Source organism: Apteryx rowi, unplaced genomic scaffold, assembly GCF_003343035.1.
Source record: "Apteryx rowi isolate R43461 unplaced genomic scaffold, aptRow1 scaffold_280, whole genome shotgun sequence".
NCBI lineage: Eukaryota > Metazoa > Chordata > Aves > Apterygiformes > Apterygidae > Apteryx > Apteryx rowi.
Genome location: NW_020449197.1, coordinates 1,057,648 through 1,075,227, shown reverse-complemented (window position 1 = coordinate 1,075,227; position 17,580 = coordinate 1,057,648). Strand labels below are relative to the sequence as shown.

Genomic DNA, 17,580 nt, shown 5'->3' with positions numbered 1-17,580 from the left:
CCCTTCCAACCTCAACCATTCCATGATTCTGTAACTCTCCACCTGAGCACTCTAATCCAAAACAAACACAAAACTACTTCCTTTTTAAGCAGAGAAGTAGAATCCATTTAAATCTGTTGGAGGGTCACTTTGTAAGGACTTGTAGGAGACTCTCCTATCCTCTTTACAGTACAAAAGTTCTTCCTTTTAGAGAGAGAGAATATGCAGAAAAAAGAAATTCTCAAAGAAGAAATTACTGGAAGGAATCTCTCAAAGACACTAACAGAAAACAGAAAATGACCAGGCACCAAATAAAACAACAGAAAATAACAGCCCCATAAGAGTCAATGGAATAAGTGAGGCTTGTCAGGAATTTATAGCCTGCTCTCATCAAGAGAAAGAAAAACTTTGGGAGAAAGCTGAAAGGGGCAGACAGATCCAGTTCCTTTCAACTGAGCTGTACAGAATTATCCAAGGAATAATGAAAGAAAGGCCACTGTAATTGAACTCATCAAAACTGTCACTTATTGGGAAGTTACTTAATAATGAGTTCTGAATCACACAAAAACAGCCTGGTTCACTGACAGTGATATATATTTTGCAACACACACTTTTTCACATGGTAAGACAAAAAATGTAACTTGTCTTAAAACAGAGTAGTTAAAATAGTGGAATTCCTTCACAAAATAAATAGATAATTTGAAAGACTATTGGCCATACAGGTAAAGGAGTAATGCAGACTATCAGTCCTTGAGATTAAGCCAACTAATAACTGTGGAACTGGAGGTATATGATAAGAAAATTATGTAAGGATTAAAAATCCTAAACCTATCAGCAATCTAAAATGAGAATAATCCACATAAAAAATTGCCACTTACATTCATAGGTATAGCATTCTAGCAAGGTGTTATCTAATCTTCCCCTCTCTCAAATTAATTGCTTCAGAAAAGTCTAAGTATATCCCTTTTCATATGTCATGATTTAACATAGATCAGTAACCCTAACATTAATATTAGACAGACAAGCAAAGATAAGCATTACTCAAAACTCTAAAGCAGCTTGAAAGACCATCCACCGTTCTACCCTTAAATCTGTTAACTTTTGGGTACACTCTTTTAGTGAACAGCTTCTTCAGAGCAAAGGCAATCAATGCAAAACAAGGATTCATTTGTTCTAAGCATTGGCAATAAATATTTGATGGTTCAGCTAGTGAAAAAAAGTGATGTATTCTTTCCATCTTTTCACTAAACACTTAGATATGCCAGAAAACTGCCAGTACCCCTGAGTAGGTGATTAATTTCTGGTTTCCTCTTACTGTGTCTCAGAAAATGATCCAAGACAATGTGGAAAGCAGCTGTAAACTGAACACTAAAATATGACCATTAAGAAAATTAAACTTACTTAGTGTATCTAGAGCAGGTCTCAGGGAATTCTTTGCATTGATTCTCATATGCAATGAAGAAAAATGCTTAAAAATTTACTGTAGTAAAAACCATAATGAACAATGCGAACAATCAATTTTAAAGTATAATTGTGCTTCCAGTTTATTTTAAAAGTGAAAATACAGCAACCTGAAGAAAAGAATAGATTTATACGGTGCCTCAATACCCTCTCGTGACTTTGGCACTTGCCAAACATTTTTTAAATCTTCCTCTTACCCTAGTCTGGTTTAATTATTTAACTGTATGTAAACCTGCTACCACAGCCTGAAGGTGCCATCAGAATTTCTTTATAAACACTGGCTGAGATATTGCTTCTTTTGTAAATGTTTTTGATGGCTACGTTAAGTAACAACTCACCTTACTTTAGAATTCTACAGCTCAAGTTAGAAAGATACTGTTTGTAAAACAGGAGGGAAAATGGATGGGACCGTTTGAAGAAACTTCCTATTTGTTTAGTGAAAAGGCTTTAGTGTAGGTAAATTCCAATGGAGAAAATGTGCTTCTACATTAGTATGAGTTTTAAATAGTTTTCTAAATATTTGGAGGAAGGAAATTATTCTAAATCAAAAGAAACGATGATAAAGAAGCACATACCATCAACATACTGAAGAAACTGCATGCCCATTTATTTTGTGATCTTGACAGCTATACAATAAGAAGGTAAGGAGCCTGAGCACTTTGCAATTCCAGAACTAAGAATCTTTCATGGTGGAATCTATCAGCACTCCCTGGGAGCTTTCTGGTAGGACCCTCAGATAATTCCTGCCACCTCTAGGTAATAGAAAAGTGTGTCACTAGCATGTAAAGGAGAATCAGCATGGGCATCTGACTCCAGTTCGCTGCCAGGAGGACACAGTTGATAAAACTAATGTAATTTCATTCTACATCCTTCTCTGAAACCTGGATTATGTCCAACAAATTAGATAAAATACCACTGATGTAAGCCTGCCATTACTGTCAGTATCTTTCTTAGAAAAGTGATTTTATAGATCAGACAACAAATAAAACACCACTGTCAATTTCCATTTTTTGCAATGGAATTAATGTACTGTTTTTAAAAGTTGCCAGATCTGATAACTGACATACATGCCTAATACTGCAAAAGCATATAAAATTAGCCCCCACAGTAATAAACCAAACATATTCTGAGTTTTAGCATAGAAATTAATCTTATTTGTATTTTTAAAATTGAAGAAGAGACATAAGTGTGTCCCTATGAGTACATTTATAGTAGTGAGTTAAGAAAAAAGTAGCACCTAGAAGTAAAGACAGACTTCACAAATGTTAGCAAAGTAGACTTCAACACACATTGCTTCCTATGACTGTTACAAATAGCACGGGGTAAAATTTTCTTAACTACTGACTTTCAGTGAGACTCGATGCCTAAATCACTTTCAAGAACAGAATTCCAATCTTTCTGCTTTAGGAGAATACAAATTATAGACAAGCCTTTCAGAAACTGATATATCTTTTATTTTTTCCTACTAGTAACCATGATCTTTACTTGATACTGAAACTGGCTGCAAGTTCTTTGTTACAAGAGCAGCAGGAGGAGGACAAACATCTTTCCGAAGTTCTTTTCATCTAGTACAACTTATGCAGAAGAAACATCTAACACAGACCCTCCTGGAAAGACCAGTTCAGTAACTGGCATCATTATTGCCACACCTCAGGAGATTGCTTTCATTTGGTGACCAATAAATAGTACTCTTTCAATATGTGTATACCAAACAAAATTGTTTAGATTCTAATCATAACCTGCCATGACATGTACCTGAAGCAAAGCAAAGGCTTCTCCTTCAAAAACATGTTTTAGAAGGCCTTCAACCCACAATAAAAGTTGTGGCCATCATAAATAAATGATAATATATTAATAAGTTCTGATACAAAAAAATTGGTATATTTATTTCACTTTTAATGCATAGGCATTCAAAAATCATTCCATCACCCTTCAACACTAAGTAATGTTACACAATGATTTCTTTCAAAGGTAACACAATTGATTGCTTCACTTGTTCAAATATATTTCTCCAGGTAGACTGCATTACAGACAGAAAACTGAAGCAATCATACCTTTATATGCTCCAAAACAGCAGTTGCAACATTCGTATGGAGATCAATGAGCCTCTTCTTTTCCAGTAGCTCTGGAAGAGAGCTGAAAAAAGTAAATATAAAGTAACCTGCTGAGTTGCCCAGTTAGTTGAATTGTGTGTTGTACATAGTAGGTACAAAAAAACCTATGGAATGGTAAGGTTAGAAATAAAAAGTTAGAAAGTATAGATATAATAATTCTCATACCAGAACTGAATTATCCACATGGAATATATTGAAACAGGTTTTTTACGTTGACTAGCAAAAGACATATATAACATGGGTAACTTAGCATTACTATTGAAAGCTCATGATCAACAAAAACAGGTATTTGCTCTTCTTATCTAAACAAATAATCTACCAGAATTCTGGTTTATCTAATCAACATTTAGTTCATGTCTGATGCCAATAAAAGTGCAGTTATCTGTCAAATAAGTCACAGAACCTCTGGATGTCCTTGAATGTGTCACAGGTGCTACTGCATATGACACAAATCTTTGCGTAAGACTCAAGATTGAAGAGAAATCTTTTGTAAAAAGGGAAACTGAATGGTTAAGTTTACTTTGTAGTAAATGGGTTTCTTGAGATGTTGTAAGCTGTATTATTTCCACTGTTGGGATCTGGGCATCACCAGTATAAAAGCTGGATTCTTTTGGTCAGTAGGAATCACATCTACTCAGGGTCTATAAACTTTCATATACAAAAGAATGGAAAACAAAGATGACCAACTAGATGTCAGTGCCTCCGTGTTTAATAATAAGATGATAATAAGGCACTGAATTACACTGACTACATATCCTGAAGATCTGTAAAGTTAAGTAACTAAACCTTCCTCTTTAAGTAATTATAAATGCGATGTCACTTAGGATGATTTGCCATTAATGACATTGTAGTTGGAAGGTGATTAGGACTGCATTTGTAAAGAACTGCATTAAAAAAGGCAGGAGATCCTCTTTTAGAACCTCTGTTTTTTAATTATTAGTTATTCCAAAGTTTTCTAGAAATTGTAAAACCTTAGAGACTGAAGCGTGTCTTTTTCCTACTAGCAAATGATGTACAACAACAGAAGAGCAAAGCCCAGCTAAATTCTCCCAGCAGAAACATGCCTAAATGGTAGATCCTTTATAGTTCTCAGCATAATCCAGAAGACTGGGGCTCAAATGTTGCAAACAGAAGAGCTTACTGCGTTACATGCTTTTCTGAAGTAAGACAAGATTTTCCTTAATACTGACAGATTACAGGAAACACAGGAAACAGTCATGAAGAGACTAATTGAACAGCAAAACTTCCTGAAAAAACTTTAGTCATATGATGCTTTTTTTTTTTTTTTTTTTTTTGGGCTGTAAGTTTAAAGCTTTTGATGCTTGTCTCTTTCAGTCTTACTGCCATAACCCAAGAACCAGCATCTTGAGAACTTGGAAACATTCGTTGGCTTGTTTGGAAACGTGTGATCAAGACATCCTTTGTAATTCCAACCAAATTCTAACTATGGCATAGCATATAAAATAAATTTTGGAAATCACTAAGAGACAACTAATTAATGTAGACACATAATGGATTTACAGGACATATCACCCTATCTACGCTCAAAATAATTCTTTCTGCCTCACACTGATAATTGGGGTCTTAGTCAAGAACAGCAAACTGAACATTTTCCTTTTCCAAGGCAGAAGCAGAATGAAGAACAGATCTACAGTTAGGAACAAGTCTAAATCTCAGACTTTCAGTCTCATCCACAGTGTCTAAGTATCCACTAACAAGGTAGTAAATTTCCAGTGCAGAGTTCTTAATGACTATAATTTTGCTAACAGATGTTAATATATTAACTACAGTAACTGCATTAATCAAAATGTAATTAATAACACATTGTGTAAAGAAAGCAGATGCTTCAAGATGTGTGTTTCACTGGCAAATTTTTAAAAAGGAATGTAGAGGTAGATGGGTGTTTCCTCTGGGAGAATGCAAGCAAATCTATGATGCAGTAAAACTGTTCACTATTCACAATTGCTGTTGATGAAACGTCACAAATTCATGTTTATAGGACTTACATACACCTGCTGTGGAAGTTACAGGGGAAAGTACTTGTCAAGAGAATTGTCTTAAACTCTACCAGAGTAATAAAGCATTTAAAGTCTTCTATTGAGCTGAATAGCCTATTTTTAAAGTTATTAATTTCAAAGGATATTAAAAGTCAAATGGCAGAGAGAATTAGAAATTGTTCCCCATTAACTTAATTAAGTAATAATGCATTATTGATGACTTACCTAACAGCTGAAGTTAGCTTAGCTGTATTATCAGAAAGCATACTTATTGCTCCTTCATCCTCCCCTTCTATACCCTGGTTTTGGAGAAGGATTTGGGAAGAGGAATAAAAATAATCATCATAAATATGAAAACTACACATACAAATACAGTCAGTGCATTTGTAACTTATTTCTCATACTGATATTAATGTTTGGATCATATTTTACAGTTATTATGAAAGTAATATAAATGTAATGCCAATAAATACAAGAAACACTGAACTTTATGATGAAACATGGTACCCCAGTCCTACATTTCAGCTTACATTATGCATACAATTATCAACATGTGCTGATATTTGGAAAAAACAACCAGCCTCCCTGCCAGCAAGTATACAAATATACACTATACAAGTGCTATTATACTTTACTTAAAGCAAATATATGTGATAAACCTTACCATGATACTTTTAAGTCTTTTGACTTCATCTTCCTGGGCTCTGTAGGACTCCAGTTCTTGCTGAACAGACTCAGCTACCTCTGGAAAAGGACTAACACAATACTCTGTATTAGGCTCAGTTAAAGGAATGAACTGAAACACTAGAACCAGACAAGGTTGTATGATCAGGATGATTATGGAAATGTATTTCAGAAATACCAATATACTAATCATGCAGCAGACTCAAACCAGTGAAAATAATGACCTCTTACTGAATGTTTACTGAAACTTTCCAAGATATATTCACTGCTTTCTGTGCATTTTATATAATCCTGATAAAAGGTTTTATTATTTTTTCTGGTAAAAACACAAGTTGTGTGCTATGTAACAGAAAGCAAATATACAATGAACGCGGACAACAAACTGACTGCTTAATAAAAAAAAAACCTTATATATTTCCAAATAAACTTAAAAATAGAAGTACCAGAATATGAAAGAATCATTAGAATATCCTCATCATTTTAATTTTTTAATGATTTACTCAAGGAATTAATTCTACTTGTAATGAATTCTCCCCCTAAAATTTAGTATTTAGTAAAACAGATGGGACAAGCCATATGAATCAGATTGCATCTTTTTTCAAATACAATAAACTTACAGCAGACAGAACTCTGTATAGCTATTTGTTCATCTGAATAAGAGTAAAGACAACACCCTTTTCTATTTCTTTTTGTCCTTCCTAACCCAGAACTGCTCAGGGCTCCAAAAATATTTTATCAATCCTAGCAAAGCTATTACTAGATATACTATGATGGTCGCAACTTTTATTGTGGGTTGAAGTCCTTCTAAAACAGTATTAGAACTGTTATTAATACCCTTAAAATTAGACTTAAATGGTTGCGCTATAAAAAAATATACCTAACTTTGTAAGATCATACAAAACTTTTCCAGGCATATGTTACGATTTGTGAGCCTCAGCTGCAGTACCATGAGCTAATCATATGCCCTTATAGTCAAACAAAAGCAAAGAAATCCTTCCACACAAATTGACTACATAAATACCTATTCAGCTTACCTGCCTTTATGCTTTTGCCAAAATTTATCAGATGCAGTTAAGTCATAGGACTTCTTATTTTTTTTCTTAGGTCTAGCACCTGCTGGAGAACTTTCCATTCCTGCTGATTCTTCCAAGTTAACTCTATTTAAATGGAAATCCTAAAAAAAGAAATCTTAGTTAAACACTCGACAGTTTTTAAATCATTTAATCAGTCATTTACACTCAGCCAATTATTTTCTAAAATATTTTCTAGAATAAACAGAAACACAGCTGTCTATTAAAATTTCTTAAGAAGGCAAGAAGCTGTTTCCTAACTAACCAGATAATAACAGTAGCAGTGTTAGAATTCCAAAATTACTCAAACTTATTGAAAAACTACCAAACAAAGCAACAGATTTCAAGCAGGAATATCTGATTGTCTCACAGGCAAGCAATCTACTTAAATTAAACTGATAGGAATATTGTTTTCTGTAGGGAAAATAAATTATTTAACAGTAACTGAGCTTTAACAGCTGACTAAAAATTTACCATCATAAAAGTTTCTGTGTTGCAGAACAACAAACAAGTTTCTCAGACTGAATTCCACTTACGCAATTACAGCAGATGTATCAAAGCGGCAAAGAAGTTCATGACATGGGCAATGGGAATATCCACTGTGAGGACTATTTATCTACACCTTCACRGGTCTTCGTCCCTCCCTCCCCACATTTTTAAAATACTAATGAAATAATGCCCCCCAATAAAAGTATAAAAGTATTGCTTGCAACACAGCTGAAATTTCTCCATATAGCTTTTCTTCTTCCACAGATGTATGAATCAAGAAACCACATTTTCAGCTAGATGACACAGTTATTTATGCTCACATGCTATATCACCACGCTCCTTCCTGTATGCTTTCCCTTCCTACCCTGGCCAAGGACAGCTCTGCATTTTCTGCAGCACATTCCTTCTGGTTTCCAATACAGCGCTTAGCTAGTACCCCAGTCACTGACTTTACTCTACCTTTACTGACTACTCTACCTTTCAAAAAACATTTAAAATTCCGAAGTTGTTCTTTTCTTGGTAAATAATGATAAAAGGAGTCAAATCTTGGACTTTACAGAATTTGTCAAAAACCTTTCAGATTATGTATTTTTTTTTTGAGAAATACAACTGCATTTTATTATGCTCATTACAATATTCAGAACTAGTTCATTATAAGTGAAACTGTCACATAAAAACAATTTAAAAAGTGTTTCTAGCTATCACTTTACAGAGTTCACACTTAAAATGAAATACCACAAATCATCTGTGCCAGAATGGAAACAAAAACAAACAGCTACTCAAAGGAAGCATATGCAGTCAATGGGGAGAAATCTCATTTAACAAGGCCTGTTTAAGGTTTCAGTAAAAAGAGAGTATTTTTCACTAACATTTGTTCACTAAAAAGTTAAAGGGAAAAAAGTCACTTGATTGAAAACTCAGCTGTGATTTTTTTAATGGAGATCTATGTTTTGGCTCAATTTAACTCAGCAGTGACCTGAGTTTCAAGCTAGTTTTTGCACTTACTAGCTTTTACCAAAATGATTCTTATTGACTAAAGTCCTCTTCCTCTCTCCTCCTCATTTTATCTTTAAAAGGCTTTCTATCCATGCCACCCACCTTTCCCTGATCACTACTGGAAGGTATTTTAATCACAAATGGCAATCTTTTCATTCCATTATTATCTACACAGACACAGCACACAATTTTGTGGTTAGGTTAGCACTTAGTTCAACATCCCACAAGGTCCCTGGACTATTTTAATTGAGAATTGAAATGAAAATCATCACCTTGGTAACATTTTCATTGCTGTATTTTAGGGCCTTTTAAAAGGCTACTGTGGTTACTTCATAAAATATTATGCTCAGTTTGTGAAGAACTTGGCATGCTTGCCTTTAAACTGAGTAACTTGCCTGGTTTTGAAATTAAACTTTTCCCCTTAACACGAAACACAGGCAACTCAGTTATAATTTCATTAGACAGACTCATAGTCCTATCAATTCAGTCAAAAAAAAGACACAACATGCAACATTCAACAAGTTGTTTCAGAGAAATTACTAAAGCCTGATGCAGCACAGAGAAATATCCAAGGATCCTCAAACCATTCTTATAGCATTATTCTGATACCTCTCCATATATGTAGCATTAGTTATTCTTAGCTTCCAAGACATCTTTGACCCCTCTGCTTCTTGCTGCACCAAGTCTGACCTCCACACATGCCTGAGGCCAACCAACACTACCTTCTCTACTGACCAGCCGAGTAAGAGGCAAGTACATAGAGGTAGGCATGTATTTTTCTAGCTAGTCAGCAAGTATTTGCTGATTGAATGGCAGACAAGTAAAGAAGCCTAATAAGTTGACCTTGTGCAACAGCATTTACATCTATGAAGAGTCTAATGTGGGTCTCCCTCCTCTACTCTGTCACTGATTTTCAAAAAAACCCCCATCAGAACACTAGAAATTCAGTACCTCTAGTTGCAAGTTTTCAGATGGTTCAACAGTTATTGGAGAAAACACAGTGTAAACTGTATTTTTTCATATATGCCTTTCTTAAAGAAACCAGGCCAAAGGTTTTTTTATTTGTGAATACTATTCTTTTGTTTCAAAGAGGAAGGGACTTTTTATAAAGCATGTAAGCAATGAATTACACAAACAGAATTCAAAAGTCCTAGAACATCCTATTTGTGCTAAAAAAAATCTTCATCACAGCCATGCAAGCATTTAGACACCACCATGTATGGCTATTTAATTCACAATAAACTTTGAATGCAAACACATAACCTTATCTACATGTGTTTTTGTGTGTATGTGTATGTGAGGCTCTAACAGCCTCAATGATAAAGACAAAACATTTCTCAGAAAAGCTACATATTCAAATGATTTGCATGGTAACTCTAAAGTGTAAAAACCCCCTCAAGATATTATTCTTACTCACATTATCTTTTATTATTTCATTCCATAATTATGTATGAAAACTATAAATCCCAAGTAAACAGTATTTGCTTTTGTTCAGTACACTTCTACTACTGGTTTTATAAAATAAACTCCGGGAAATGAGTGTGCTTTAAAGACATGTGAACTTCAAAAAAAAATCCCCCCCAAATCTATTTTACATTCCTCACAGTAGGGTCATATACTGCTTGGCATTTCTATACTAAACAGCTACACCATCTTGTGGAGAAAAACAGAAATAGGCATTTTTGGAAGTTCTAACTAATACTAAAAATGGCTTAGAACTTATTTACACTATTTCATTTTGAAAACGGAGTTGCCCTTGATGAATTTAGAGCTTACACAATGTAAAAGATCATGAACTACTGAAAACAAAGTAGGGTTGTTGAATTATTAATGTTCTGATAATATCAGGATTTCAACTTTTTAATTATTTTAGATGTTATAGTCAAATAAACCTTCTAGAGGAAATCTTCCAAGTTGTTCTTAACTAAACAACCTCCAAATAAAACAGAACAAACAGTGTTTTGATTAAGAGAAAATATGATATTACGGTTAATAACAAACTGAATGAAAAATATTTTTGGTAATAAAATTAGGATTATTCTTACCAGTACATCATGCACTAAAGCTTGGTATGTCCAAGTATGATGTAGAGGAGTTGCTAAATCTATGTTTCTGTCAACAAGGACTAATAGGGGCCTTTGGAAGCTGAAAAGATGACACTGCATTAGTACTTCTTTAAACATGTTTAGAACATTCCAGTAACATCCTGAGTGGTATCAGCCACCTTCTACCTCAGATTTCAAGTTAAAAGCCAGACTGTCTACTAGGGAGTTTTTCCAGCCTTCCCCGAAGCATCTGGGGCTGACCACTGCCAGAAACGTCATGAATCATTGTCCTAGCAATGGTAAAAAGATAATTCTGTTTTGTACTCAGTGACATTACCAATGCATAACAATTAAACAGAAGTCAAAACACCAATCAGTAACTAGCCTTTTAGGTATTAGTTATTACTTGTGTGGATACATATCTGAATTCTAATCAACTGTTTTACGTTGTAAGAGATGAGGTGGGTCACATTCAACCTTAATCCCCAATATGAACCTTAAATATAAAATCTCTCAAGTGTTTTTCATTTCATTTTTCCTATTTGCTTGCATATGAAGTCTGTAAAGAAAAGATTATGAACTTCTGAGATGCACTGTAATGACTTCATACTCAATTTTACAGAAAAAAATTTCAGACGAGCCTAAGTATATTGGGGTATGGTTACATAATTTATAGTGAAGACAGAAATGGTGTGAATTTACAGAACATTATTGCAACCATCCCCTAAAGCACACTAACCTTACAGTAAATATGATAGCTAAATTACAGTGTATCTGAATGGAGTAAAAGCATGCTAATTCCTTGCAATAAGTACTTTCATGTAGATTAAAAGGCTCAGGAGTCTTAGTCACTTGCCTGTATCATTTTGAAAAGCAAACTCAAGATCTGAAGCCACTTAAATGGTTAAAGGTTCCCATATTTCTCTTTTTTTTGCATCTTGATTTTCTGAGGGTAATGATGCTATACTGTAAGAAAAAACAAGCTACCCCTTTTAAGGAAAAACAGTGGCTACAATTCAGTTCCCATGAAAATGAGGGAACTGGGATTTCACAGCTACTTCCTCTCCTTTTACTTTCTTATAGCTTTCAATCTCACTTTATTTTGCCACACTTACAGATGTTTTCATGTCTTTCGTCAAAGTGCTGCTCTTGATTTGAGAAAAAAATACCATGTAAAGATTATTTTATACCTAGCTAGGAGATCATACCCATTTCTTTTAGCTTCAATCTTTCCAGTAGGTCTCCTTACCTTTTCATGTACAGTGTAAGCTACTATAATACCCTCACCCCCCCAGGCAGTCTGTAGAGTCTTCCCTAAGATCAAGTATTTGGGGGTAAACGGATGTGGGGGAGGCTACGGAGACCACATATCAGATGAATGGAAGCATCTGCAATTTCTTTTCCTACCCCTCCTTCCCCACAAAGGATTGAGATGTTGGCGACTTAAAAGTTCTTAACTGTCTAATGATCCAGGTGGCAGTCCCTGCGTAGTCGTCCTCTTGTAGAAGCAGAGATGAGTTGAGAAACACCTGCCCTTGACGTAATTGCAATTGATAACAGTGCTCACAAGCGAGAAAATGTGAATTTCTTTCTTTTTAATTGACTAAAGGATGCTAACAGATATGTTCAGACACCCAACTGTACATTCTACTCCTGTACACCAAGTATATTGGCAGGGACTTGGGTGAACAAAATTGCCTGCCTCTTTAAATAATTTTTGACTCACAGCCTAGGACTGCATACTTCTTAGCTTTGAAAGTTTTCAACCTGATTATACAAAGAGATATAAAAACTCACTTAGAAGAACTTCTAATTCTTTTAATACAAGCAAGCTACTCAGAATTTGAACCAAATCCTTGTAAATAGTTTTCAGTACAGTGACTTAATTCTAAAGAGATCTTTCAGACAACTGAAATATGAAAAGTGAAAATACAAAGTCATTACTAACACCATACCTGAATTGGCCAGCTCCAAGTGTGTCACCTGTAAAAAGACTGTTCCTGGCATCTCTTAGATTCTCTCTAAGCTTCTTATCTAATTTCTGAGGGGGGAAAAAAAAAACAAAGTAGCTTTGAATGACCAATGGTTTTCTAACCTTTTTATATGAAAAAAAAAATTAAAGATCGATTGTGCTACTTTTGTGGTAAATAAATCTGCAGGAAATCTAGGTCCACAGCACACTGAACCCAGCCCAAGAAATCTCTTCCTCCTTTTTCCTCCCTCCAGCATTCTGGATCCAGGACTGCACAGTAGATACTTCCTTTGTGTCCACTAACCACCCTCTCAGGCAATCAGCACCCTCTCCCTAAACATGTGAACAAAAACCGCTAATAGGAGGCACCAACAGGGAACCACAGCTCAGAAGACCTGCAGAAGCAGCAAATGGGCTGTCAGACACTGCCACAGTGAATGTTTCATGAGAATGAGACTACTACTACTACTGTGAATACACGCACACTGAATACTTAGTTTTAATCAGCGTGAGGCATTTTTTAATCGTCATTTAGTCTGGCAATTTCATCTCTACTTGATAATCAAGTTTACTTTGATATAGTAAAGAAAGTCTTGTATTCATAGGGTTTCCCAGTAAGATAGCTAAAAATTCCTTATGCAGACACACAGAAAACCCCAAGCCAGACAGCTACTTTTCAAACAGTGAAGATACAGCTTAATGGTTCTAACTATAACGCCTCTCAGAAAATTCAGATAAACTCTAGAGTAGGAAAGATTATTCAGGTTTAAGTTTCTCATCAGCTGATTCATAATATTCCTAAATCATAATATTGCAATATCATAGTATTATGATACTATAATTTCTATAGAAATTTCATGGAACTGAAATCAGAAAGGAGAACTGGTTTATTTCCTTTCCAGTTTTATCTCCCTGGTAAGAAAAAGTGTATGATACCACTGGATCTCTGTCTGATATTGAAAAAAGTAAACATGCTGTTAGGAAAGTTTTAAAACAATGATACTTTTTCAGAAAAGAAATTCTTACCACTGCCACCATTTCAGCTGCAGTTCCTCTTGAGCATCTGATTATAGGAATAGCTCCTAATAAAAGAGATAGCAACTTCCACTTGCACGATAAGTTTCAGATCATAAGCTAGTGTACTTTTCATAAAACAAACTTGGGACATTTTGAGGTCAATTTTTTTAAATGGACAATACAAATTATACTCAACTTGTCTCTTGCAGTCATTATCTATGAAACCAAACATAATGTACTGAACTATAATAAAGTTTTACAAAAGTAAATGAATATCTCATGCAGGTTTTTGTAAGAAGTATAATGTAAACAAAAAAAATAGCTAATGTACTGTGGAGGGGAAGAATAAACTATCTCATATGGAAGTATTAAAATTGAACATTTCAAAACCTTAGAAATTACTCGACAATAATAACAAATTGTAATATAAAAATAACAACCAAAAAACATTATCAGTTATAACTCACTGCAGGGGAATGTTCTATTCTAAAAGACATTTTCCATTGGATTGCAGGTTTCAGTGTCTTTAGCTGTTTCTGGCTTATGACTATATAAATATGAAAATCCAAATATCAGAGTTTAACTGGCTCAGTAAAAGAGATTTAATTTGTATCATGCTAACACTTCAAAGAAATCAGCAGGTTCAAAGAAATCTCTCCTGAACAGATTTCCCCGTAGAGATCCCAAACTCTCCTTGAGAAAATACTATCTCAGACAGTGAAGACAGTTACGGAAAGTCGGTGAGTTTAGCATTTGAACACTTTTAATTTTAAACCCAAGAAAAGCATAAACTACATTAACTGTAACACTAGTTTTAAGATTTATATATTTATGCCACTGCTTAAAGTTAAAAGTGACAATCCCTGACACAACACAATGTGCGAATGATGTTGTCTTTTATATTATTTTAAAAATGTTTTTGTTTGTAGTTTTGAAACTGTAATACATTACAAAACATTGTAATAACCAGCTGGCAGCAAAAAATACACAAAAAATACACTTTTTGGTGGGAATTTCAACTTCTGTCTGTTTCCACTACATTATTTAAACTATGAAGCGGTGATACATGAGAACTCATGTAGATGTCACCAGCATGAAAATGTATAAGCCAACCATCAAGAAAATTCACAATAAACCAAATAAATTTAAGACACCTTTCTACACGTTGATTTATTTCAGTTAGACCTTTGCACAGTTTGTTTTGGGGGGGTTGCTGCTTTTTTTTTTCTTTTTTTGCAAGCCATAAATCCAAACTCAAAGCACTGTTGATTTTCAATATAAACTAGGATTTTGTAAAAGCAATGAATCCAAAATCTTGCATTTTAGCAGTATGCTTCACCCACTGATCTTGAAGGCTAAGACTCAACTCCCATGTAGGATGGACTTTATGTATAGCAATAATCTTGGCAACTCAAACACTGAACTATTTAAGGTTCTGCAACAAGTATACTTCCACCTTTCCTTGGCTACTTAATCATTGAACTTCTCTGTATCTAACTAAAAATGCATCTCTTCTAGAAAGAGAACACATTGAAAATATGCTAGAATTTGAAAACTTACCAAGTGTAACAAAGAAACAGAAGAGACTATCAACAATAGTGTCCATTATCGTTTCCATTTCAGTGTCGGTTATATCTGGTCTGTTAATGGCTACAACAGTATGGAAAAAAGTTAATAGGGTTAAAGCAGCTCATAATGCCATGTTAATACTGAGAAACTGATCCTCCTCTTACCCAATGGCTGTCAATAGCCAAATGCTTCTGTTGGTGAAGTGATCAAATTGTGAAATGCACCTTTTAGCACTTCCATTACTTTAAGTCAGACATTGGGAGAGCTTAACTATTGCTCATTGTGTAAGGTCAAACACTACACAACCTTCCCCCCTCCTGCTATCTCTAACAATGCATACTAYAACTTTTTGATTGTATTATCTCACTGTAAGTAAAAACCACCTAGAAAACCACGTTATGAAATATGAATGGCTATCCACTTGGAAACCATTTTTCAGACGTGAAATCTTCAAGAATTAGACTCGTATATTTTTAAGAGAATTACAGTACACTGTTATCTATATTTAAAGATTCTAAATACCACCTCCTGTAACAGAGCACCCATTTATTTATTTTTTTTTTAAAGAAAAATAAAATCACTGTCAGTTTCTAGTCTAGGTAAAATTCCCTAAAACACTTCATGCTACAGATAGAAAGATTTCCCTCTGCTGTTTAGTTCAGTAAAAGAACTGCTTAGCAACACTTCTGGTAAATAATTAATACTGACAAGAACATAAAAGCTAACAGGAAACATCAAATTTCATCTTATTACAGGTATCAAGTCAAGCACTACCTCTGGACTGATGCCATAAATCCCCCCTCCTTTATTTTATTTTACTTTTCAAAAATCTCTGAAGTAACCTGTCTTATCCCCTTACCTCAAACAGGAACTTCACTGCTCAGAGCATTAATAAGCTTTCCATCCCATATTTATGCATGGCCAGTCACAATCATTCTCTAAATTTAAGGGTGATTTTTTTCTCCCTAGTTTTTGTCCTCTGAAAACTTTATAGAGATTAATTATATTAGCAGTTTTTACTAGTAGCTAGACTTAACAAGTCAAACTTATTATTAGGCTACTAGGATGAAACAACAGCAATAGGAGTGCTCCCCTCAGCACCTTTTTTATTCCGTGTTCACTTTTCTTAAACATCAGTACCTAGAAACGCAGACTGTTCCCAATACATGTATTTTCTTGTAATGTCAAAGTTTTGACATTAACTGGGGTTATCACTTTCTGGAGTTATCTCCAACTAATGGTCTCCCAGTTTACAGGGGGAAAATAATTTTTTTTACTCCCGTACCATTTTCAATTTTAAAATTCCATTCCCTTCCTATTATTATGTTCAAAGTCATCATATAGTATGCAGAGTATTGAAACATCATATCAGTGCCTTCTAATTTTGTTAGATGTACACTTTATGAGCACATTCCTTTTACTATACCATAGCAATCAACAAAAATACTTAATATGACCGCTTGTTAAGTAAGACCAACCTTTCAGAATCTCTCATAAATATTCTTTCAGCAAAACATTTTATCATGTTTTCTCTATATATTCCTCTCTCTCCACTTTAACAAGCTTATTGAGAATGAAGCTATTATAGAAAGCAAGGTTAGATTTCCTCCGTTTTCTTGTTTTTTTACAAAACTGATACAAATGTGGTATAGAAACATTTGAATAACATCCTCCAGGAACATCCACATTATACCATTATTAGTCACTCTTCCTTCTACACAGAGTCATTGAAAGACAGAACCAGAGGGAGGCTGAGGGATCATCTAGTCTGTCCTCTTGCCCAAAGAAGAGCTAAACCTATGTATTTCTGTGTCTAACCAATTCCTAAAGGGCTTCCAGTGATGGAAATGCCATAACCTTTATAGGTAATCTATTCTAATATTTCACTATCCTTAATGTTAGAAAGTGCTCCTAATACCTGACCAGAAACTTTCTTGTTGCAATTTAAGTTCATTACTTCTAGTCCATTACTACATGGACAGAGAGAATGCGCTATCTCTTTTCTCTCTCTGAAAGCCTTTTACATAATCAAAGAATGTTATCATGCTTATTTGTCCTGACATTACTTCTCTGTAAATGCAGTTATACCACCAACAAATCAGGAAACTGAAAATTAACCTTTTTTTGCTGTATTAGTTCCTAGTTCACCCCTTCAGCTGAACGTGTGGCCACATGATCGAGCTGCCA

General features: G+C 34.5%; 1 protein-coding gene across 4 annotated transcripts in view; it reads right to left on the bottom strand.

The window, feature by feature from the left end:
- Positions 1-17,580, bottom strand: part of SCFD1 (sec1 family domain containing 1) — a 57,563-nt gene that overhangs the window by 28,438 nt on the left and 11,545 nt on the right. For all 4 annotated transcript variants that reach the window (XM_026068885.1, XM_026068886.1, XM_026068887.1 and 1 more), the window contains 8 exons: positions 15,385-15,474; positions 13,834-13,889; positions 12,791-12,876; positions 10,836-10,935; positions 7,270-7,409; positions 6,216-6,306; positions 5,777-5,850; positions 3,495-3,576 (listed from right to left, as the gene is read on the bottom strand). In XM_026068885.1, the coding sequence (XP_025924670.1) occupies positions 3,495-3,576; positions 5,777-5,850; positions 6,216-6,306; positions 7,270-7,409; positions 10,836-10,935; positions 12,791-12,876; positions 13,834-13,889; positions 15,385-15,474 (719 nt within the window). The remainder of the gene's footprint in view (positions 1-3,494; positions 3,577-5,776; positions 5,851-6,215; positions 6,307-7,269; positions 7,410-10,835; positions 10,936-12,790; positions 12,877-13,833; positions 13,890-15,384; positions 15,475-17,580) is intronic.